The sequence below is a fragment of the Mauremys mutica genome, chromosome 3, assembly GCF_020497125.1.
Source record: "Mauremys mutica isolate MM-2020 ecotype Southern chromosome 3, ASM2049712v1, whole genome shotgun sequence".
In the NCBI taxonomy this organism is placed as follows: domain Eukaryota; kingdom Metazoa; phylum Chordata; order Testudines; family Geoemydidae; genus Mauremys; species Mauremys mutica.
This window is the reverse complement of record NC_059074.1, coordinates 207,557,173-207,579,583: the sequence shown is the minus strand read 5'-3', so window position 1 is coordinate 207,579,583 and position 22,411 is coordinate 207,557,173. Positions and strand designations below refer to the sequence as shown.

Sequence of the window (22,411 nt, the reverse complement as noted above, 5' to 3'; positions counted from 1 at the left end):
AAAGCAGAACTACACCAAGTAACCAGTTGGCCCTAAGTTCTAAGATCCAACATTACCAGAGCTAGAAGCAAATGTTTTATAACATAAAAAAGCGGATTTGAAATCCATATTAAGATTCAATTTCCTAAACCCAGCCACATCTACATTTGAGCAGTTTAAAAAAGTAATCTTGTTTTTAAAATGTAATGAGAAGGTTCCGTTGCCACTGTCCATGCGCTCAAAAAATGGGGTAGTAGTTTTTCCTCAAATTTCCCAAGAAAGTTCACCTTCGAGAAGAGACCAACTCTGGAACGTTCCATCTCAACAAATGAAAGTTTTGGAAAGTTCTGAGTAGTTCAAGACAGGGGTCTGGAATACAATCTTTACTTATAGGTAGGGCCCTGTGCAGATTGCAATTTCACAGACTGGGCAGAAATCAACACTGCAATTTTTCCAACAGCAGGGATGCAGGAAGGGGCATCCGCACATGCTGGTCTTGTGCTCAATGCAGCTTGCAGCAGAAATGGGACGGGGAGGGGAGGAAAGAAAGCAGGATGGATGGGGACGTGGCATCTGGTTTTATGCAAGGCACAGTAGCCAGAGCTGCTGCCACTTGGAACACACAGCCGTACTGAGCACAAGACCAGTGCATGCAGATGCCCATTTCCACCTCTCTGCTGCCTGAAAAAAATTGAAGCAGTGAGGTGGGGGAGGGAGGAGAGAGGAACAGATTCAGTGGCCTGTTTTATGCAAGGCACAGCAGACAGCACTGCCGCTGCTTCGAATGTGAATAGCCATGGCCTCGGGAGGAGGCCATGGGAAGGCAGAAGCGACCATCCCTGCCTACCAGCCTTGTGCTCGGTGCAGCTTGTAGCACACATTCCAAGCAGCAGCACTGCTGGCTAGAGTGCCTAGCAGAAAACAGGCTGCTCAGCTCGCCCCCAAAGTGCTGCTCCGACATGGCACTGCCAGGCACTGCGAGCATGAGACCAGTGCTTCTGCCGCTCCGCTGTTGGAAACGTCACAGCAGTTTCAGAGGGACTCAGCAGCCGTGCGTATTCTGTGAAAAAAAAAAAAAATCGATACTTTCCCATGACACTGCCGTGAATCTTCAAAAGAATATCCAGGATTTCCACAGGGCGGCTGCCATGCCTGTGATAAATAATGTGGTCCGACGACTCTCTCCTCGGAAATCTGTTTATAGTTACTGCCTGTGTAATGCATCCAGCAGTATGAAGCAATATTACAAACGAGAGACATCATTAGGAATGTTATAAAACTGGGTGAAACACCCGCTCAGCCTCAACTCCAGCTTTACAAAGTCTTTTTATTTTTTGCCTAGGAATTTTTTCAGTTTTTAAATGTTTCAGAATCGGTCAGTAACAGAAGCACCGGGACAAGCAGCCTGAACTTCACTCCCAGCCTTTGCTTTAGCCTCTAGACTGTACTCCCACCATCAAAAGAAAAGCCTTTATGACACTGTCCTTACCTTCTGACACGCGATTTGAAACAGGTGAGCTATCTGGAAACACTTGTTTATGACCGTCCGTATGGGTTCTTGTTGAGGGCATGGCCGGCAGGGACACAGGAGGGACGCTATATTTGTGGGAAGTATTAGTAAGTAACTCGGTTATCTCCGATTCATCCTCCAAACAGGTTATTAAAGAATACACAACTGGTTCATTAGCCTCTGCAGACGTCAAGGCCTTTCCATAGAGGAATTCAGCAATGTGTAAACGACAAGCCAGAGGTAGATTCTCATTGGTGGAATAAAATGCCACAACTGGTGCCTGACATGGGTATTTGTTATCCTCAGGAAATCTGATTTCAAGTTCATACAAAGGAGAGGTATCATCATTAGATCTGAGATGAGCGTCATCCACAGAATTCTGTAACGTTCTTGGCAGGTGCTTTGGGGGAGTCTCATGTTGGAATTTGCATCTTGTGCCAAACTTGCAGCCTCCTTGAAGGTAAAATTTACAGACTTTATTTAAAGCCTGTTTTGCCACATCTTTGGCAGCACTATCCCTCTGTTTGGATTTGCTGACTTTATTTGTTAGGTGTTCCAGTTCCAATCCAAATGTCCAAACTCTGTTTTTAATTCTTTCTACAAAGTTTTCTCCGTAGATTGAACGGAGAGCAAAAGCCTCTTCTTGCCTTTGTTCCAAGCATTCTTCTAGACTGGCCTGAACAGCTGCTTCTGAGATTTGCATCCTCTCTCCGTATTTTTCTGAAAAGCACTGCAAGAGCAAGTGTTCCAACGATGCCCCAATGTTACCATTGCAGGATCTTAGTATTGTCCGACAGCGCTCATTATCAAAGCCATACCTGCAGCAGAATGGAGAAAAAAATTGTAAAAGGCAATGATAAAAAAAGCAATGAAATATGAAGTAACTGCAGATCTATTCAATTAAACTAATTTAATATAAGCTTATATGGAATCAGACATCATTACTTTTTTGTTTGAAATATTTTGAGAGAATTTTAGGGCTCATGGGAGGTACCAAACTGGCAGCTATGGAAACAGAAGTCCACTGTTTAGCCAGTCCAAGATGGATTAACCCATTCAGTGAACCTTTCACATTTCAGAAAGGAACACACGACAGCTACAGGATTATTAAACCATACAGTGCAAAGTCAACTCTTCAGAGAAAGTTTAGTTACTTAGAGATAGACAGCTTCCACGTATTGAAAAAAAAAAAAAGCTCATGACTGCTTACAAGGTACCATGTGTGAACTATAATGACAAAGGAATTCTACATGGTATAGAAATATTTGATATTTGCCCATTGGAACTGCCAAAATTGAATGCAAACTTTCCATTGCCATTAACTATCCTGAATATTTGATTTTACAGTATCTATTTCTGTTTCTTGGAGAGACAACTGAAACCACCAAATGGAGCTACTGCTGCAAGACTGGAATGATTTAAGTGTTATTTTAAGCGCATTCACAAAAGGGCTGATTCTGTTAGTCCTCTACATGCAGAACTTCCACCGAAGTCAACGAGAGTACCAAGCACTGAGGGCTTAACGTTTCCAGGAGTGCAAGCGTATTATTTAATATGAACGGGAATCACCTGGAAAGTTTATGCACAGCAAATGAAGACACCTCACTTTCCATCATTTTGTGTTCATCTGGTTCAGAAACCACCCTTGTAGTTACTTCAGAAATCTCATCGTCTGCTGACCAGCACTGCACGTCATCAAAGTAATCAGGTTCATCATTGTCATCTTCACCTGATGCAGCCATTCTGATAAAAAGATATGAAATCAATAATAGCATTATACATCTTAATTAGATGTATGTCTGTGTGATTCAAAATTATGGTGTTTCAAATAAAGGGAAAATTGAAGAACAAGCTGCTTTTATTTAGAATAGCCTGTCTGCTAAAATGTTATACATTACACATAACTGAGGTATGGCCACCATTAATTGCCAGAATGCAATTTCAAGAGCAAAAATATTGCATGCAGCACACATTTGAAATGATTATTTTTTTAAACAATTCTTGTCCACAACTTATTTCCTAGAAAAGTCAAGTCTTTCTATGGATCTGCTACAGGAGTGCAAAGAAACCAAAAATCTTCAAGAATGACCATCAGCAAAACAGGGAAGATCAAATTTGATATTCCTGATAATTCTAAAGTTAATAAAAATAAGGAGGACTTTATACTTCATAAAGCACAACAACGAAAAAGGAACAAAGCCATTTTCTCCTCTCCAAGTCAACTTTAAAGAAATAAGGGAACAAGCAATTACTTTTGGAAGTGCTGGTAAATCAGAGAGCTTAAAAGCATTAGAATGGTGCACATTTTCTCACAATTTACATTTGGATAGTTCCTTTCATCTAAAGAAATCCAAAGCACTTTAGACACCACACAATACCACAGTGAGGTAATGATCTCTGGTGTGGAACACAGTCATTTCATAGCAACAGTAATATTACACACCAGTTTGCCAAAAAGAAAGGAAAAAAAATTTTTAGGAAACCTATTCCAACATAGTAACTATGGAAATATATAGTACAGATGAGTTGTGGGTTTTTTTGGCTCCCGGCTTTAAGGCACATCATTACATATTACAACAGTGCCCAGTGAATGATGGAAAAGGTTAGAGGCTTTCACGTGCAAAATATTTCTCCTCCAAGCAAAGGTACACATGTAAAAAAATTGATCTAGCCAGGAATGGTTTTGTTTGTTTAAACTAACTCTGAACCAGCAGACAGCTCTTGTCCCTGGAGTTCTCGGAGGAGTTCTTTCACCCTTTGCTGATTCTCAGATGTCATATGTATGGTCTGCAGAGGCATCCTCGTTTCAGGTCGCTGTTTGGTTTGCCCTCCTCTTCTGATAACGCAGCTTGATCTAAAAATTAAAAACACCCACACAAATTCCATGTTTATTTATGTAACTGAAATTATACAGACTAATCAGATTCCAACATCAAGAATCCAACAGAAGAATTAAAGTGAGGGCTTCTCCAACACACAGGCACAATGGGACACTTGATTGTGTTTGTGTGTTGGAAGGTCTTTAACAACAAATACCCTTTTTTGGGTCTTTTGTCAGATCCTCAGTGTTTTCAAGTTATTTGGCTATATAAAATCATCAGTGGTTACAATACAGCCATGTATGTTTAAGTATAGATTGGCTAGAATACATTTTGGATTAAAAAAATGGACACTAACGCATGCACACTAAGATTATACAATAAAAATACTTTTTGGCAGGCCAAAAGCTATCATACATTTGCATTAAAACATGCTTTAAACTTGGAAATGTAAAACTTGAGGAGGAGAAGTTAGCTTTAAAGGACTGATAATTCAATATGCAAAGCAGAACTCCTTGCCTGCAAGTATAGATTTTTATTTTAACATGAAAATTCACTCTTTCAACATTTACATTTTAAATGGAAGATGATTATAAGGTCTGTCCACTCTTCTTTCTAGAATTTGCACCATCTCTTGTTATTTGCCAGTAAAAAGACTGCTACAATTTAGTGTTACATAGTTGCTGTGGTGAAAGTAAGTTGTACCAGAGAGAAAGAGTGCCACTAAGCCACTGCCAAAAGCAGCAGGAAGAGTGGGAGGTGTGTGTGTGTAAATCCGAGGGAACTGGGCACAGGGTTTGGAGCCAGAGATCCTGAATCCTATTGTGCTTTTCCAACTCCTCTCTCAACTAGCCTTAAGACTTAAAAATTCACAAGCATTTGCTGAGACATCCCGCTACTCCATGCTGTGATTTATTTGATGGGTCACTAATTTCTGTAAACCTCACTTACCCCCATGTGTGAAATCAGGCTAACTTGCTCCTCCCTCACCTGAAGATCAGACTAGAACCAGTGTCTGGGACTTGAAAGCTAGCAATTACAGGCAAAGTTCAGCACCAATCTGGTCATCTTAAAAGCTCCATCTAGGCACTACAATTTCACTGTGCATAACAACTACTCAGGGGTTTCCATCTTACTCTTTTCTGAAATATTATCTTCAGTGGCTCACTGCAATGAAAACTACACCGACAATTACTCAGATAACAATGCTCTAAAAAAATGCATCAAAAACTATCCAAACGTGCCTAACTATGGCAAAATCTATTACAAGAAATCCAGGCCTTGATTTACAGGTTAAGGGAGGCTTTTACATTGGTGCTAACTTGAAAGAGAACAAACACACACACAAAAAGTATTTGAAGAGCATTCGTCTGTGTTTCTTTTTAAGTTATTCTATGTGTATGTGCTTTAATCTAGGCTGTTTACCCAGGTTTCTTACTATATAAAATATGTTATCTGGAAACTTTCCCAAGTATAAGAATGCCTATTCTCTTTACATTTCCAAACATTCAAAGGTGTTCAAAAAGGGGATTTGAAGTGTCCCACAAATCTTAGTCATGCAGAAAATGAATAATAATGACCTGGATGCAACTGGCGGTTCCTCAAAGCAGAAAAAGTCATCCCCATCATCCCAAATTTTGCTTGACCCTTTCTTATTTCCACCAGCATGAGATTTGTTACATTGTCCTCTGCCTCTTCCGCCTCCTCCACCTCCACCTCTACCTCTCCCTCTTCCTCCGCCTTTATTTGGCCTTCCTCTTCTCTTCCCTGCTGAACTCATTTTCTCCTACTAAGGGGGAAAAAAAGGTTAAACAAATATTCTTATAATTATGCAATACAGTCCATGTTTCTTGGTGCACATCATACTCTTATTTATATGGTACAATAAAGAGTATTGTTAACAAATGGTCTGTTAGAAAATATGCCTTGTCTAATTCATATGTCCAAGAAGCAAGTGTACTCTTCTACAACAGTTGTTGTAAAATACAAAAGCATTTAATACAAAAGCTATTCTAGTCCATTGTGATAGCAGGTTTTTGCTAACGTGTAGTGTTGGTGCTTCCGTTTCTTCAGCTGAAAAATGAGTTTAATAACAATGCTTTGTGATTACCTCTTTTCATCAGTAGCTCTTAGAGCACTTTAAAAAGGTGGGTAAATATTATTAGCCTGGTATCACAGGTGGCCCAGCTATGGCCTCATGGAGACTTAGAATTCACAGCCATTCAGCCAGAGTCCATCGGTGCCAATCCTTAAGCATTCGAACTGGGGTTTGCACCAACTGAGCTCATCAGGAATTACCCCTGCTTGAAATACACAGACCTGATGGATCTGCATTCATCTTAGGGGGATCAGTGAGAGGCCACAGCCTTCTGTGAGGAGCCTCATGCCTCCTCAGCAGCTTTGGCCCCACTCTTTCGTACTGCAATTCTAATGGGGACACAATGACGGAACTTTCTAGGGCACAGATGACCCAGGGACAACCTTTAAAGGGGATCTCCACTGTGGAGAGGTGTTCAGTCTTTATTACTTTTCCACCCTAAAGTTTGCAGGGCTGGGGAGGATAAGGATGCATGTTCTAAAGCAGTGGTTCTTAACCTGGGGTGCTCACACCCCTAGGGAGTGCAAGATGCCCTTTCTGGGGGTGCGAGACATGCCAGATTTTTTTAGAAGGTAAATCATCAAAAACACAAATTAAGCACAGGCACGTAAGTACAACTACTTTGTTTCATCAAACCTATGTATTTATTAACATTATGCATTTTTTAACGATTATTGTAATATACAAACAAAAAATACATCTAGATTTAAGGGATGCGAGAACATATTTTGATTTTTGATAAGGGGTGCATGAACATATTTTGAGAACCAAAGGCGTGCAGCCTGCGGTAAAGGTTAAGAACCACTTTAAAAGTAATCTGCATGAGGCACTGTAGTCTAGTGGAGAAGACATGAGCCTAACTATACCTCTCAACCTTCAATCCTGCCATTACATGACACAAGCCATTAAAAACCTATGACAGAAGACCAAAATGTGGAACAGCTGTATTTTGCTGCATATCACAACATAATTAACAGCCTATAATAGCTTTTCACTGTAAGACCGATTTTACAGGATGTTTTCTCATTGTGGAATTCAATAAGCCAGATTTTTAAAAAGAAAACAGCAAAAACAAATGCCATGATATGGGATCGCAAAGAACCTTTACTTGGCAATTATCCAAACCAATGTTATACTGTACCGATGCTGCACATCTGGTAAAGACGCTCCATGTCGATGCGAGACAGCTCTCCCATCAGCATAATAAACCACCTCAGTGAATAGCAGAAGCTATGTCGGTGAGAGAAGCTCTCCCAATGACACAGCACTACGCACTAGAGCGCTTATGTCCGCGTAACTTATGTTGCTCAGAGGGGTGGTTTATTCACACCCTGAGTGGTGTAAGTTCTGCCGACATAAACCGTAGTGTAGACACTGCCTTACTCTACAACAGAGTTTTATAATGAAACGAGTCACCATCTCAGCTAAATACAGGCTGTTGCCCGTGCACAGTGGAGGAGGGAGTGGATATGTAGGTAGCATTGCTGCAAGGCCACACTGGAGAGGTAAGAAGCGTGAGCAGTGCACCCAGCAGGAGCTCTGGGTACAAGCAAAGGTGCCTGATGCTGGTCACAGTCACTGTTAGAGCTGACATGTCAGTGGGTTAAGACACGTTGGGGGAGGAGGGGGGGGGAGAATTCACACCCAGTACAAGACATAAAACAAACTTAATCATCCCCTAGAGACACCACAGCCCCATTTGGGACCAAAGCCCTCCACCACAACCCCACCCATAACGCCCCCCACCCCCTTCAGGGCCCCGCACCCTCCACTACAACCCCACCCATTACACCCCCACCCCCTGCGGAGCCCCGCACCCTCCACCACGACCCCACCCATAACGCCCCCCACCCCCTGCAGGACCCCGCACCCTCCACCACGACCCCACCCATAGCGCCCCCCACCCCCTGCAGGGCCCCGCACCCTCCACCACGACCCCACCCATAACGCCCCCCACCCCCTGCAGGGCCCCGCACCCTCCACCACAACCCCACCCATTACACCCCCCACCCCCTGCAGGGCCCCGCACCCTCCACCACAACCCCACCCATTACACCCCCCACCCCCTGCAGGGCCCCGCACCCTCCACCACGACCCCACCCATTACACCCCCTTCGCCCTGCAGGGCCCCGCACCCTCCACCACCACCCCACCCATTACACCCCCTACTCCCTGCAGGGCTCCGCACCCTCCACCACGACCCCACCCATTACACCCCCTACACCCTGCAGGGCACCGCACCCTCCACCACCACCCCACCCAAAACCCCCCCACCCCCCGGCAGGGCCCCGCACCCTCCACCACAACCCCACCCATTACACCCCCCACCCCCTGCAGGGCCCTGCACCCTCCACCACGACCCCACCCATTACACCCTCCACCCCCTGCAGGGCCCCGCACCCTCCACCACGACCCCACCCATTACACCCTCCACCCCCTGCAGGGCCCCGCACCCTCCACCACAACCCCACCCATTACACCCCCCACCCCCTGCAGGGCCCCGCACCCTCCACCACGACCCCACCCATAGCGCCCCCCACCCCCTGCAGGGCCCCGCACCCTCCACCACGACCCCACCCCTACCGCCCCCCACCCCCTGCAGGGCCCCGCACCCTCCACCACAACCCCACCCATTACACCCCCTACGCCCTGCAGGGCCCCGCACCCTCTACCACAACCCCACCCATAACGCCCCCACCCCCTGCAGGGCCCCGCACCCTCCACCACAACCCCACCCATTACACCCCCTACTCCCTGCAGGGCCCCGCACCCTCCACCACAACCCCACCCATAACGCCCCCCACCCCCTGCAGGGCTCCGCACCCTCCACTACAACCCCACCCATTACACCCCCCACCCCCTGCAGGGCCCTGCACCCTCCACCACAACCCCACCCATTACACCCCCCACCCCCTGCAGGGCCCCGCACCCTCCACCACAACCCCACCCATAACGCCCCCACCCCCAGCAGGGCCCCCCCCCACCACCACAACCCCACCCATTACGCCCCCCACCCCCTGCAGGGCCCCGCACCCTCCACCACAACCCCACCCATTACGCCCCCTACTCCCTGCAGGGCTCCGCACCCTCCACCACAACCCCACCCATTACACCCCCCACCCCCTGCAGGGCCCCGCACCCTCCACCACAACCCCACCCATAACGCCCCCACCCCCTGCAGGGCCCCGCACCCTCCACCACAACCCCACCCATTACACCCCCCACCCCCTGCAGGGCCCTGCACCCTCCACCACAACCCCACCCATAACGCCCCCCACCCCCTGCAGGGCCCCGCACCCTCCACCACAACCCCACCCATTGCGCCCCCCACCCCCTGCAGGGCCCCGCACCCTCCACCACAACCCCACCCATAACGCCCCCACCCCCTGCAGGGCCCTGCACCCTCCACCACAACCCCACCCATTACACCCCCACCCCCTGTAGAGCCCCGCACCCTCCACCACAACCCCACCCATTACACCCCCACCCCCTGTAGAGCCCCGCACCCTCCACCACAACCCCACCCATTACACCCCCCACCCCCTGCAGGGCCCCGCACCCTCCACCACAACCCCACCCATAACGCCCCCACCCCCTGCAGGCCCCGCACCCTCCACCACAACCCCACCCCCCGCGGGACAAACCCTCGCCCCACAGCACGCCCACGGGGTCAGCCCCCGCCCGCGGGACACACGCCGCCCGGTGGGGGTTACCCCCCTTCCCCCTACCCGTCACAACAGGCTCCGAAGCCAGCCAAGCGCAGGCACCCCCCGACCCGGAAGTGAAATCCCTTCTACTTCCGGTGCAAGAGTCAATCTGTCTCCATAGCAACCGCAGACACCGCGTCCCAGGCATGGCCGGTGAGAGCCTCTGCCCACCCCCGTCACAGCCCCCTCTCCCCACCAGTCCCTGCCGCAGCCCACTAGCCCCACAGAGCCGCTTGGCCAGTCACAGAAGTTGAGGCTGGTCCCGCCAGGCCGTTTTGGGAACGCGGCGCCCCGGAGCGGGACGAACGAGCCCAATTCAGGCTGGGCGAGCCCGGACCCCGGGCCGGGCTGCCAACCCTCCAGGATTGCCCGGGAGTCTCCAGGACTGGCAGATTATGCTGCCATTTAAAATTACGTCATGTGATGAAACCTCCAGGATTCCCGCCAACCACAATTGGCAACCCCAGTCCCAGGGCCAGGTGACGCTAGCCACGCCTGACTTCATGCACACAGAACCCGATCCCCGCTCGTGCCCTCTGCACAGGGTTTAGAGCAGACGTCGCCCTGCAGCTTGTTCAGCAGAGAGCATCAGGTTTGCTCAGGGACCGAGGCAGTTTGGAGCAGAGAACCCCCCATATTGCTCTGGGTGTATAAAAAGTGGTACATTGCCCTTCCACTGTGACTATTACCGGCTTTATAAAGCCTTACCCCAGGGCTGTATTTACTATCTTGTGTGTGAACCTCATTCTGGGCCATTCCAGGGTTGCCAGTTTTGGTGGGAAGCTTCCTCACATGACATAACGTTTAATTAAAGATTAATCTTTAATTCCTGAACCCTGAGGACAACCCTGGAGCGCTGGCAACCCTACACAAAGCCCACCTTGGAACCATCCCACAATTGTATCTGATATCTGCATAAGGCTGTGGCTTTCCAGGTCCTAAAGTGTGGAACTCACTGCCTGAAACACCTGTCTCTATTCATCTCTTCCCTCCTTTCGGAAAGAAAAAAAACCTCAACTTTTTTTATTTGAAAGGGTTTTTTTATTGTGACTACTATTGGTCCTATGTTTATTACATTTCCCCAACTACCTGCTTTTTCCCTTCTTTTTGTACTGGATGCTAACATTTGTGTCTGTCCTGAATGTTGAGTGTTTCTTTTCCTTATGTTTTTCTTGTATTTTAATTAGTTCTCATTAATTTGTATCATGCAGTACACTGTGTGCCTTGGAGGAGGAATATGGACATTTTATAAATACAATTATATTATTGATTGATTCTAGTTTGTTTAAAGGCTTGGATTCCAAAATGAAAGTAAAATAATTACACACATTTTCTTTTAACAGGTCCTGAAGTTTATAGAATATCTTTTGTATTTCCAAATAATGACAAATATGGTAAGAAATTCTTGAGAGTTAATGCTTACTCATTCTTATTGACTGCAATTTAAAAAAATTAATAAAATATCTCAGAATTAGGGTGACCGGATAGTGTGAAAAATCGGGACACTTTTTTTGGCAAGGGAGGTGGTATAGTTGGTTATATCAGACAAAGCCTCTAATATCGTGACAACTTGTCACCTTCATTAAAACTGAGTCTGTGGTATCAAAAATGTGCTATATACTAACTTCATTGCCATGACAGAGGTCAGTGTCTGAGTCAGATTTTGAAACCAAAATGCTTTCTTTAAAAGGGAAAAGAGAAAACGTTTAAACAACACATCTTGCTTACTATTAAAACTAAAATCCCTAAAGATCTGTGGAAACTAATATAAGTTAATTTGTTTTCTCAGCATTCCTTCCAGTTATTCCAAACCTTAAGACCTTATTTACCTAAAACACCATTGCTTAGGTTGAGAAAACTGGATGGAACTACTTTCAGGGCAAAAATCTAGCTCTATTGAAGTCAATGGCAAAACTCCAATTGATCTCAGTGGGGCCAGGTTTTGATTCTGAGAGTTTACCATCTAAAACCCCAATCCTGCAACCAGCTCTGCACTGGGAGACTCCTGCACCTGCACAAAGGTCTGTTGAAGTCATTAGGGTTTGCACTAATGCGGCAGTCCATTCACACTGATTTGATTCCAGGATCAGGACCACAATCAGCCAGTGGAGTCAATACTGCATGATGCAAACCACATTCTCTGGTAAGGCCTAATTCTGCTTCCATTGAAGTCAGCAGTGAAAATCCCATTGACCTCAGTGGTGCAAGGTTAGGCTCATAGACTCAGGTTTGACTCCTTAGTTAGTCCATACTGGTCAGGGAGTAGAAGAACATATCTGAGAATTCAATCTGATTTTCCTGCATGGCAGCATAGAACTTTATTATTGTAGGCCACTGGATTGTCCTACATTTGAGTGGCACTGATAACTGAGAATATAGAGACATAAGAGCAGCCATACTGGGTCAGACCAAAGGTCCATCTAGCTCAGTATCCTGTCTTCCGACACTGGCCAATGCCAGGTGCCCCAGAGGGAATGAACAGAACAGGTAATCATCATAGTGATCCATACCCTGTCACCTATTCATAACATTTAAGGCCAAAAGGGACCATTCTGATCATCTAGGCCAGGGGTGGGCAAACTTTTTGGCCTGCGGGCCACATCGGGGAATAGAAATTGTTTGGTGGGCCATGAATGGTCACAAAATTGGGGTTGGGGTGTGGGAGGGGATGAGGGCTCTGGCTGGGAGTGCAGGCTCTAGGGGTGAGGAGTTTAGGGTGCAGGAGGGTGCTCCGGGCTGGGATCAAGGGGTTTGGAGAGCGGAAGAGGGATCAGGGCTGGGGCAGAGGGTTGGGGCATGGGGAGAGGCTCAGGTGTGCAGGCTCCAAGCGGCACTTACCTCAAGCGGCTTCCAGAAGCAGTGACATGTCCCTTCTCCAGCTCCTACCTAGAGGCACGACCAGGCCGTTCTGCGCGCTGCCCCATCGGCAGGCACTGACCTTGTAGCTCCCATTGGAGTGCTTAGGAGCTGGAGCAGGGCCATGCCATGGCTTCCAGGCAGGGGCGGCTCTAGACCCCAGCGCGCCAAGCAGGCGCGTGGGGCGGCCCTTTCCCGGGGGGCGGCATTTGGCTCCGGTTGAGCTCCCGCCGGGATGAGCGGACCTGCCGCAGGCATGACTGCGGCGGGTCCCCTCTTCCCGCGGCTCCGGTGGACCTGCCGCAGGCATGCCGGCGGGAGCTCAACCGGAGCCGCGGGAAGAGGGGACCCGCCGCGGGACCGGGGAAGGGCGGCGCAGCGCACCGCGCTGCTTGGGGCAGCCTACTTTCTAGAGCCGCCCCTGCTTCCAGGAGCTGCATGGAGTGGCCCCCGACCCTGCACCCCAGCCGGAGCGGGGCCGAGCTGCATGGTGCGGCCCCCGACCCAGTGTCCCAGCCGGAGCGCTGGTGCACCACATGGAGCAGCCCCTGGCCGGAGCAGGGCCCACCCATGTGGAGCAGCCCCCAACCCAGCGTCTTGGCTGGAGCTGACCTTCTGCATGACATGCATGACCCCCCACATATCCTGTAGGAAACAATCCTGCACAGGGAGTGAAATGGATTAAATAAATAAATAAATAATAATAATAATAATTGCCATCTCTGTCTTTTGCATCTTTAACTTCTAGTGATTTATTCTAAGATTTAATTTTTTTGATTAAATACTGCCTAATTCAAATGGAAATGACTGTTTGAATTTCAGTATATTGAAAGTAACAGGGTTTCTCCGACTACTCTTTTGCTTCACTCGTTTTAGATGGTGAGTGTATAAGAACACCTGATGGTGCTCTTGAGAGGCATGGAGATGGAGTTCATACTACCCCTAATGGAATAACTTACACAGGAAACTGGAAGAATGATAAGGTAATTTAAAAGTTCTCTATTTAAAATGTCTGCGGATCTTCCAGGTAACATTAATGAATATTCTATTGTTTCCCACTGGTTATCTAGTTTTAAAGAATAAACCTTGGATTGTCTTTTGGAATTACTGAGACAAAATGAGTAAATATAGGAAAAGTTGGTTTTTGGTGTTGAGAAAAAAATTGGTGCTACTGAGTGTGTAGCCCCTGTAACTAGACAAATAACAATGCAATTAGAAGGGAGCCTCTCCAGGCAACACTTGGTTTGGCATGTCATGCTTTTTAGTCTGTTGGTGTTTTTTTAAAGATAATTCAGTAAAAAAGCTACCTTAAAAGAATTTTAAACAAAGGGAAACTGACATCGATTTTGATTGTCCAAGCTAAGAGAAATGCAAGAGTAAACAGAGCATCAACAGCAACAAGTAAACTGTTACAGCAGTGGTCCCCAGCCTTTTTGTGGCCAGTAGCACATTCATGTTTTCAGAAGAGTGTGGTGGGCGCCAACAATTTTTCAAGGCTTATTTTGTATTTGTACATTAAATAATACGAAAATCATATTTAATATTACATAATATATGAATCCATAAGATAAAAAGGATAATTTTACATGTAAAAGGTATTAATTAAATTATTCGGCGATTACTCTTTCACATTACCATGTGAATTTGCTCTTTTTTATCTACCGATAAGAAAAATTAAGGAATTTTTACAAAATAAATATCATAAACAGTTTTCATCTTATGTATTTTAAAAAAGTAAAACATTGTTGAACTGCTGGTCCAAATATATTTATTGTTCTTACTTTAACATAGACTGAAGCCTGCAGCCCCAGAGTTCTCTGTCCCCGGCAGGCGCGAGGCCGCGGCTTCTCTCCAGCTTAAGCTGTGGCCCCGCACCTGCTGGGGACCGAGAACACCGGCGCCTGCAGCCCCGGAGAAGCCACACTCCCACACCTGCCAGGGACAGAATGCCGGTGCCCGCAGCCTGCAGCCCCAGAGTCCTCTGTCCCCAGCAGGCGCGGGGCCCCGGCTTCTCTCCCCTGCTAGGCACTAGGCGGGCCCTGCACCTGCCAGGGACAGAGAACACCGGCGCCTGGAGCCCCAGAGTCCTCTGTCCCCAGCAGGCGCGGGGCCCCGGCTTCTCTCCCCTGCTAGGCACTAGGCGGGCCCCGCGCCTGCCGGGGACAGAGAACACCGGTGCCTGCAGCCCCGGAGAAACCGGAGAGAAGCCGCAGCCCTGCGCCTGCCAGGGACAGAGAACACTGGTGCCCGCAGCCTGCAGGCCCCGAAGTTCTCTGTCCCTGGCAAGCACGGGGCCGCGGCTTCTCTCCCCGCTGGGCACATAAATGCCCCAGCAGGCACCATGGCGCCCGTGGGCACCGTGTTGGGGACCACTGTGTTAAGGTTTTGTAGTAGATGCAAGTTTGATGAAGCTGCGGTGTGTATGGCTTATGGGGTGTGTATTGTATTGCTTTTGGGGTATGGACTGGTGGGGTACATTGTTGACACCATTGTAGGCACTATGAAGTTAGAAAGAAATGCACACGCCTTTTCCCTTAACTTCTTATTTCCATTCTATTAAGGTTTGAAAGCTGAGGCTCTCTGCTGTATGGACACAAAAGATTCCATGACACTTTTCATAAGAGAAAGGTTTACTGTATAAGCAGCAAAGAATCCTGTGGCACCTTATAGACTAACAGACGTTTTGCAGCATGAGCTTGCATCTGAAGAAGTGGGTATTCACCCACGAAAGCTCATGCTGCAAAACGTCTGTTAGTCTATAAGGTGCCACAGGATTCTTTGCTGCTTCCACAGAACCAGACTAACACGGCTACCCCTCTGATAGTTTACTGTATAGTTACCTTGGCCAAAAACTTCTGAGACCCATCTGAAACCCTTGCACAGCTGAGAGCCTGGGTAATCCCTGAAGAGTATTAGGTGCCCTACCTGTTTTTATTTAATAATGGAGTATATCAGGGGTGAAAGTAACTTAAAGGACTTGCCGGTACTCCAGAGTCCTGCAGAGGGGGAGGGGCCTCAAACGGAAGAGGCATGGCCTCTATCAGAAGAGGTGAGGCCTTTAAATCCCAGGGCTTTTAAATCAGGATTTAAAGGGCTAAGGGATTCAGCTGAAGCTAGGAGCTGGGCCCTTTAAATCACCCCCGGAGCTACCAGCTGCAGAGGCAGCTGGGAGCCCTGGGGTTTGGGCAGGGGTGAAAGTAATTTACATTTCTTACCCATCTGGTCCAATCGCAAGCAACCCACCTCTCCTACGTACTTCATGGATCCCTTCCACTGCATGACATAGATAGAGAAAATACTACCAGTACTGTCTGTAATAAAACTTTACTATTGGAATAAGCCTGAAAAAGTGAAAACTCACTGTCACATTTTTCTCCGTGTCTTCCCTCCTCCTCCAGCCAGGCTGCGGACACTAGGCTCCATGCTTTCTCCCTGCCTGGCACTGAGCAGCAGCTGCAGGGGCTACCGTCTAGCTTGCAGCAGGGAGCAGGGAGACTGGCTGAGGGAGGGAGGGAGGGAGAAGCCTGCCTCCTGCATAAGAACAGTTTAAACTCAGCTGTTCCCTGCACGGTTCAGTAAAATTTCAAAGAGGATCTGCAAGCAGTTTGGACATCACTACCATGATCCTCTGCTGGGGAGGGAATGGGATAGATTTGAACTTGGAAATGGTTTCTGATTTTGATTGTGTTTTTTGTGCATAGGAGATCCCCTCATCCCGGGGGCAGAAAAGAACTGCCCCTGCCATGGTCACACACACCGCAACTGCCCCTGCCTCTTCCCCCACACCCCGCAACAACAACAACTGGGAGTGAAATTAACAAGGATGCCAGAAAGGGCTTCTAACCCTGCAAGCTAGAACCTAGAGGAGAACCCCTGCTGGGTGGGGAGTGGGGGAGGAATGCAGAGCCTTGTCTGCAGCCTTCTGGAGGAGGGGGAGGGAGGAGACGAGAAACCAATGTGACAGTGAGTTTTCCCCTTCCACCTGCTTTTATTAGCTCTGGATTTAAGCTGTGCAGCCAAATGCTTGTATTTGTTGTGCATATTAGTATTGGAGACAAGATCCCCTCATCCCGGGGGCAGACAAGGACTGCCCCTGCCATGGTCAAACACACCCTCCCCACTCCCCCCAGCTACTGAGAGTGAAATTAACAAGGATGCCAGAATCCACTCCTAACCCCGAGGGCTGAACTGCTCAGGGAACAGCTGAGTTTAAACTATTCTTATGCAGGGGGCAGGCTTCTCCCTCCCTCAGCCAGTCTCCTTTTCTTACCGATCCTCCCTACCGGCCCGTACCCGCTTACTTTCACCTCTGGAGTCCATTCAAAGAAAAGTATCTGAAGACACTGGTCTACATCAGTATTTTAAGAATAAGTATTAACCCTCTTCCTCAACTCCTTGTTCAACATAGATGAATGGCTTTGGAAGGCTTGAGCATCCTTCAGGGGCAGTTTATGAAGGCGAGTTCAAGGACAACATGTTTCATGGACTAGGAACCTATTCATTTCCAAATGGAGCAAAGTACATTGGAAATTTCAATGAAAACAAGTAAGCTTAATGCCAAAGACACAAGAGTTTAGGCTGCTCCTTCCAAGCATGTGGGTTTTAATACTGCAAGATACTAAATCTCCACACAAAGTTGACCAAATGTGGGAGTTGATTTCTCTTGCCAGTGAAGGATGAGGCCATTTTGAAATTTTTCATTTCGTACGGCATCTCTTAATGAGCATTTGCAAGTTGGGGTGTAAAATCTGCATCGCTGCAGCACACTGCACACTAACTGTCCATACGGACCCTGCTTCTGTGCACTAAAAGTTCCTTAGTGTGCATTGATGTGCAGCAGTTTGAAGCTGTGGTATTAGGAAACTTGTAACGTGCAGGAGCAGGGTCTACACGAACCATTAATGCAGGGCCCACTGAAGCATTGCAGATGGACACCCCAGCTTGCCGCACACGTCCTGCTCATTTAGACAAACTACTCATACAGACATGGCCATAGATTCGTAGTGTTTAAGATCATAAGGGATTAATGTGCTAGATTAAAAAGACCTTTAGCACCCAGTATTTTTTCCCTGTCACGGTACTTATACACACTGTAATTAAGTCACCTCTCAGTTTTCTTTTTAATAAACTAAACAGATTGAGTTTTTTAATTGTCTCACCATAAGGCATTTTCCCCAGCTTAGAAATCATTTTTGTGGTTCTCTTCTGCACCCTCTTCAATTTTTCAACATTCTTTTTAAAATGCGGACAGCAGAACTGGATGCTGTATTCCTGTATCGGTCTCACCAATGCTGTATACAGAGCGTCATCTTACTGTCCTCCTCGTCCTCACCACTCCCTTGTTTACACAGCCAAGGCTAGTGTTAGCCATTTGCCAGAGCATCACACTAGGAATTGGTGTTGAGTTACTTCTCTGCTATGATCCTTTTCAAAGTCACTGCTTTACAGGGTCCATTCCCCCAGCCAGTGCTTAATTTGTGCCAGGGTTTGCCAGCACCTCTAGGCTTGGCAATTCAGAGCTCCGGCATTGCTGGGCTTGGCAGTTCAGAGCCCCAGAATCTCTAGGCTTGGCAGTTCAGAGCCCCAGCAATGCTGGGCTTGCTGCATCAGTTATGAATGTAAAAAAATTGCTTGAGCCCCAGCCCCTCTTTCATAACAAATTAAGCCCTGCCCCAGGCCGTAGGTATGGCTGCACAGGCCGCCCAGGGGATTCAGGGGGCCTGGGGCAAAGCAATTTTGGGGGCCCCTTCCATAAAAAAAAGTTGCAATACTATAGAATACTATATTCTTGTGGGGCCCCCTGCGGGGCCCGGGGCAAATTGCCCCACTTGCCCCCCCGGGCGGCCCTGTGGCTGCATTCCTCATTTCTAGATGTTTTAAGATAGAAGTTTAGATTCCAAAGTGATGAGGAAATGCTGCATCTGGAGGTATTATTTTTGTTATCATTCAGATTAATGGAAAAGCTGTAGTGCTGACCTTATAAAACATCAGCTGAGTCTGTTGATGCAGGGTTGTGAATGAGGGTTTTGTATGAGGAAAAGATTGTATGTCTCTGAAACAGAAAGTGGATTTTGATTTCATAATAAGTGAATCTAATCAAAAAATTGACTTTAAAACTGATGTCAACCGTGTTCATATTTATTCTCCTTAAATGAGTCTCGGCAAATTTGCTCAGGTTTGAAGTTAATACAAGATTTTTTTTTTAAACTACCACCTCAGGGTAGCGTCTGAAAAGCAAGCTGCATTTTTTCTATAATGTTAATAAACAATGAAGAATCTTGAATCAGAATACAGTTTTGCTGGTGATGCACGGAGAGAACTGAATACACCAGTGCTAGAAATGTGACCAGTGATTATGATATTTTTAAGGCATCAGTCCCTGCTGTCAGAATCCAGTCAGATACCAAATACAAATCTGTATCCTAAAACCAAACCAGTACTTTTTGAAAAGTAATAATATCATATTTATTTTAGCGCTTTACAAGGAAAATCCATTTAAAATTACACTGCCCAGCATATGTATTTGCTGTTTCAGAATTTGTAATTTTAAACTCTATTTTAGGGATTCTGTGTGCACTATGATATGAAACACAAGATGTAAGCATTCTGTGAAAACAAACAGTGAGTGCCTACCATTTTGGCAAGGACGTTTGGAAATACATCAAGATGGTGACTCCCGTGTGTTTTCTCTCAAAAGCCTGTGTGTGTGTTAGGCCAACACAATGCCTATGCACCTCCTATATCCCACTTAAGTGAGATGTAAGTAGTGCATAGGTCTCCTGCTGGCCCTTTGCACAGGGATGAATATCGCCAGTTGTGAATATGTGGTCAATCCAGTATGTTCTTAGCCGCAGGAAGGATTGTGTGGTGTTGCTCTGGGTGGTGTTGCTCATGTCAGCGTTAGATGAGTAGAAATTCACAAATTTATATTAGCAATATTTCTTGCTAGTGAACTTGTTCAGACATATCAGGGATCACTGTGTGAGCAAAAAAATTTGTGAAGGGGAGCTGGTAACAAAGCTCCTGGAATATGATCAGTTGACCAATGGTTGGCTACTCCGCAACAGAAGTTAGCTGGTTATCTCCCACCATCGTCTCACCCAACATATTATGAATCTTCCTGGCATTCAAATAATCTGTTTTCCATGCCACCGTCTTTATAGTTCTCTGTAATGTTTGAGGCTAGCTTGCAATTCTAAATAGACTGTGGTTCCTGACAACCCTTTCTAGGTTATCTTGCTGACTCTCAGAATTCCTTGAGAAAACTGAGATACCACTATTATTCATTCACTTCTCAAGAGGAACAGGTCCCCCAGGACTGTTTTTAAATTTCATTTTCCATTGCCAAGGCATATTGGAGCATAGACTTTGCTTCATTGAGGGAGTATTCAGATATTTTGACCTTGAACAGCGCTTTAAAATATCCACAGAGACATGCTTTTTTGATGAGTGAGTCCAAAATGGCTGTTCCAGGAGTCTATAAAACACTGCACTTCGTCTTGGCGCACCATAACAATGAGAATTGGTAGGGATGGGGAAAGGCTAAGGAAAGATACATTTACAGGATTAAGATCACACGGTAACTTGCTTTATGTGCGTGTGAATCTTGTGGGTGCCACTAATAAAAATCAGGGTAAGTTCCATGGAGCTTAGTCCAGCTAACTTCAGCTCACTGCCCAAGGGCCACATCAGGGTTGTGAAATGGTATGGACGGCCGGGTAGGGAAGGCTGTGCCTCCTCAAACAGCCTGCCCCGCCCCCATCCGCCCCCTCCCACTGACTGCCCCCCTCAGAACCCCCAACCCATCCAAGCCCCCCTACTCCCTGTCCCCTAACCGCCCCCAGAACCCCCCCTCCACACCCCTTTCAGAATGTGGCCCTGCGAATGCGGGCAGAGGACTCAGGAGGAGCAGGGGCAGCCATGCAGCTGGAGAGAAGCGTCAATTTCCCCTTCAAAGTGCCGCTTCTCTCCGGCCGGCTGTGCGGCCGCCCGGTGCTCCTCCTGAGTCCTCCGGCCACGCTCCCACCACCCGCACTGCCCACCTCCTCCCCTGCCGCACAGTGCAGACCCTTCCCCCCACAGGGGGTGCGCCGGTGCTGTGCTGCCCGAGTGCCCGGCCCTGGGGACCCCTGTTGTGGGGTGGGGGGCACCCTGTGTTTACCCCTGAGCCGCGCCGCTGGGTCGGAGCCAACCACACCGCCAGCATGGTGAGCTGAGGCTGCGGGGGAGCGAGGACAGCAGGAGAGGGGCCAGGGGCTCAGGGGCCAGGCAGGATGGTCCCATGGGCTGTAGTTTGCCCACCCCTGCACTAGGCTATTGGGAAGGGAGGTGTAGCCTGACAGGTCCACTTCTTTTGCCCTATATATTGCCCCTGTTGAAGTCTTTGCGGCTCCTAGGTCAGAGCTTTTAGAGCTTATAGTCATGGAGTTTAAGGCTAGAAGGGACCATCCAATCATCTAGACTGACCTCCTTAATATCACAGGCCACACCCACCTTGTGCCCACAGACTAAACCCAACAAACGAAATAGACCAAAGCACTCCAGCCCACAGGCAGAGAATAGGAGAGACCCAGGTGCCCCAATGCCCAGGGCCCTTGCAATGGCAGGGAGTTAGTTAAGTGAGATCTATCCAGATAATCCAGCAAGTGACCCAAACATGCTGTTGAAGGGAAAAACACCCTAAGGTCACCATCAGTCTGACCTGCGGGAAAATTCCTTCCCCACCCCTCATGGTGATCAGTCAGACCCTGAGCCTGTGAGCAAGAACCAGCCAGCCCAGCACCTGAGAGAGAGAATGCTTGTTGGTGCCACCTCAGTGCCCTGGCCCACCCCAGCCAATGTCCAATTTCCAGCTTTGGCCATCCCACATGCTTCAGATGAAGGAGACCAAAAAAAAAAAATCCAGAATATATCGGGAGGAAAAGATCCCTTCCTGGCTCCTGAAGCATGAGTTTTAGGAACATCAGACAAACTGGAAGGGGCTCCTGAGACTATTGAGGAGATAATTACCACATGGGAAAAAGGGGAACTGCTTGCTCTGTAAGGCAGGGCCCGGGGGAGCACTGGATTCTGGTGCCCAAACTCCTGCTGGTCTGTTGCTGTACCTAGGTATTTCTAGAGCTCTCATCATTGATCGCAGTCTCCATTAACAGATTGGTTTTATACTGTTACAGGCTGGAAGGTGAAGGAGAATTTATAGATACACAAGGCCTGGAATGGAGTGGCACATTTCATTACACAGCAGCACCAGGACTGAAGCTTAAGCTGGAAATGTAGCTATTTTGCACTAAAGGTAACATGTATTAAATACTGTTCTTATGCTGCATTTTGACTTAATAGTTGTAAGCAAGATTTACAATAGCAACTGATGTCTTAACATTTATTAGAAATAATTTCCCAGGCTACATACTGTAAATAAAATTAACCAAACTAAACATTCCAT

The 22,411-nt window shown here is 47.5% G+C and overlaps 2 protein-coding genes across 3 annotated transcripts in view; one reads left to right on the top strand and one right to left on the bottom strand.

Moving 5' to 3' along the window:
* DHX57 (DExH-box helicase 57) overlaps nucleotides 1-10,261 on the bottom strand; it is a 33,221-nt gene extending 22,960 nt beyond the window's left edge. The window contains exons 1-5 of the mRNA XM_045010356.1: nucleotides 10,135-10,261; nucleotides 5,889-6,097; nucleotides 4,191-4,343; nucleotides 3,059-3,232; nucleotides 1,469-2,307 (exon numbers count right to left, since the gene is read on the bottom strand). Coding sequence (XP_044866291.1) covers nucleotides 1,469-2,307; nucleotides 3,059-3,232; nucleotides 4,191-4,343; nucleotides 5,889-6,088 — 1,366 coding nt within the window. The 5' untranslated portion in view covers nucleotides 6,089-6,097; nucleotides 10,135-10,261. The remainder of the gene's footprint in view (nucleotides 1-1,468; nucleotides 2,308-3,058; nucleotides 3,233-4,190; nucleotides 4,344-5,888; nucleotides 6,098-10,134) is intronic.
* Nucleotides 10,193-22,370, top strand: MORN2 (MORN repeat containing 2). 2 transcript variants are annotated; one of them, XM_045010357.1, is made up of 5 exons: nucleotides 10,193-10,266; nucleotides 11,457-11,507; nucleotides 13,846-13,952; nucleotides 17,378-17,514; nucleotides 22,143-22,370. In XM_045010357.1, exons 1-5 carry the CDS (start codon nucleotides 10,260-10,262, stop codon nucleotides 22,243-22,245), a joined length of 405 nt encoding a protein of 134 aa, XP_044866292.1. In that variant the 5' UTR covers nucleotides 10,193-10,259; the 3' UTR covers nucleotides 22,246-22,370. The 2 variants fall into 2 exon arrangements, with proteins under 2 accessions (XP_044866292.1, XP_044866293.1); XM_045010358.1 differs by lacking the exon at nucleotides 10,193-10,266 and adding an exon at nucleotides 10,624-10,705.
* The last annotated feature ends 41 nt before the right edge of the window (nucleotides 22,371-22,411 follow it).

Bases quoted from the DNA above. Each gene is read 5' to 3' on its own strand.
- MORN2 (XM_045010357.1), top strand. The intron at 11,508-13,845 runs GTAAGAAATTCT...CACTCGTTTTAG, and splicing joins TCCAAATAATGACAAATATG to ATGGTGAGTGTATAAGAACA. The intron at 17,515-22,142 runs GTAAGCTTAATG...ATACTGTTACAG, and splicing joins GGAAATTTCAATGAAAACAA to GCTGGAAGGTGAAGGAGAAT.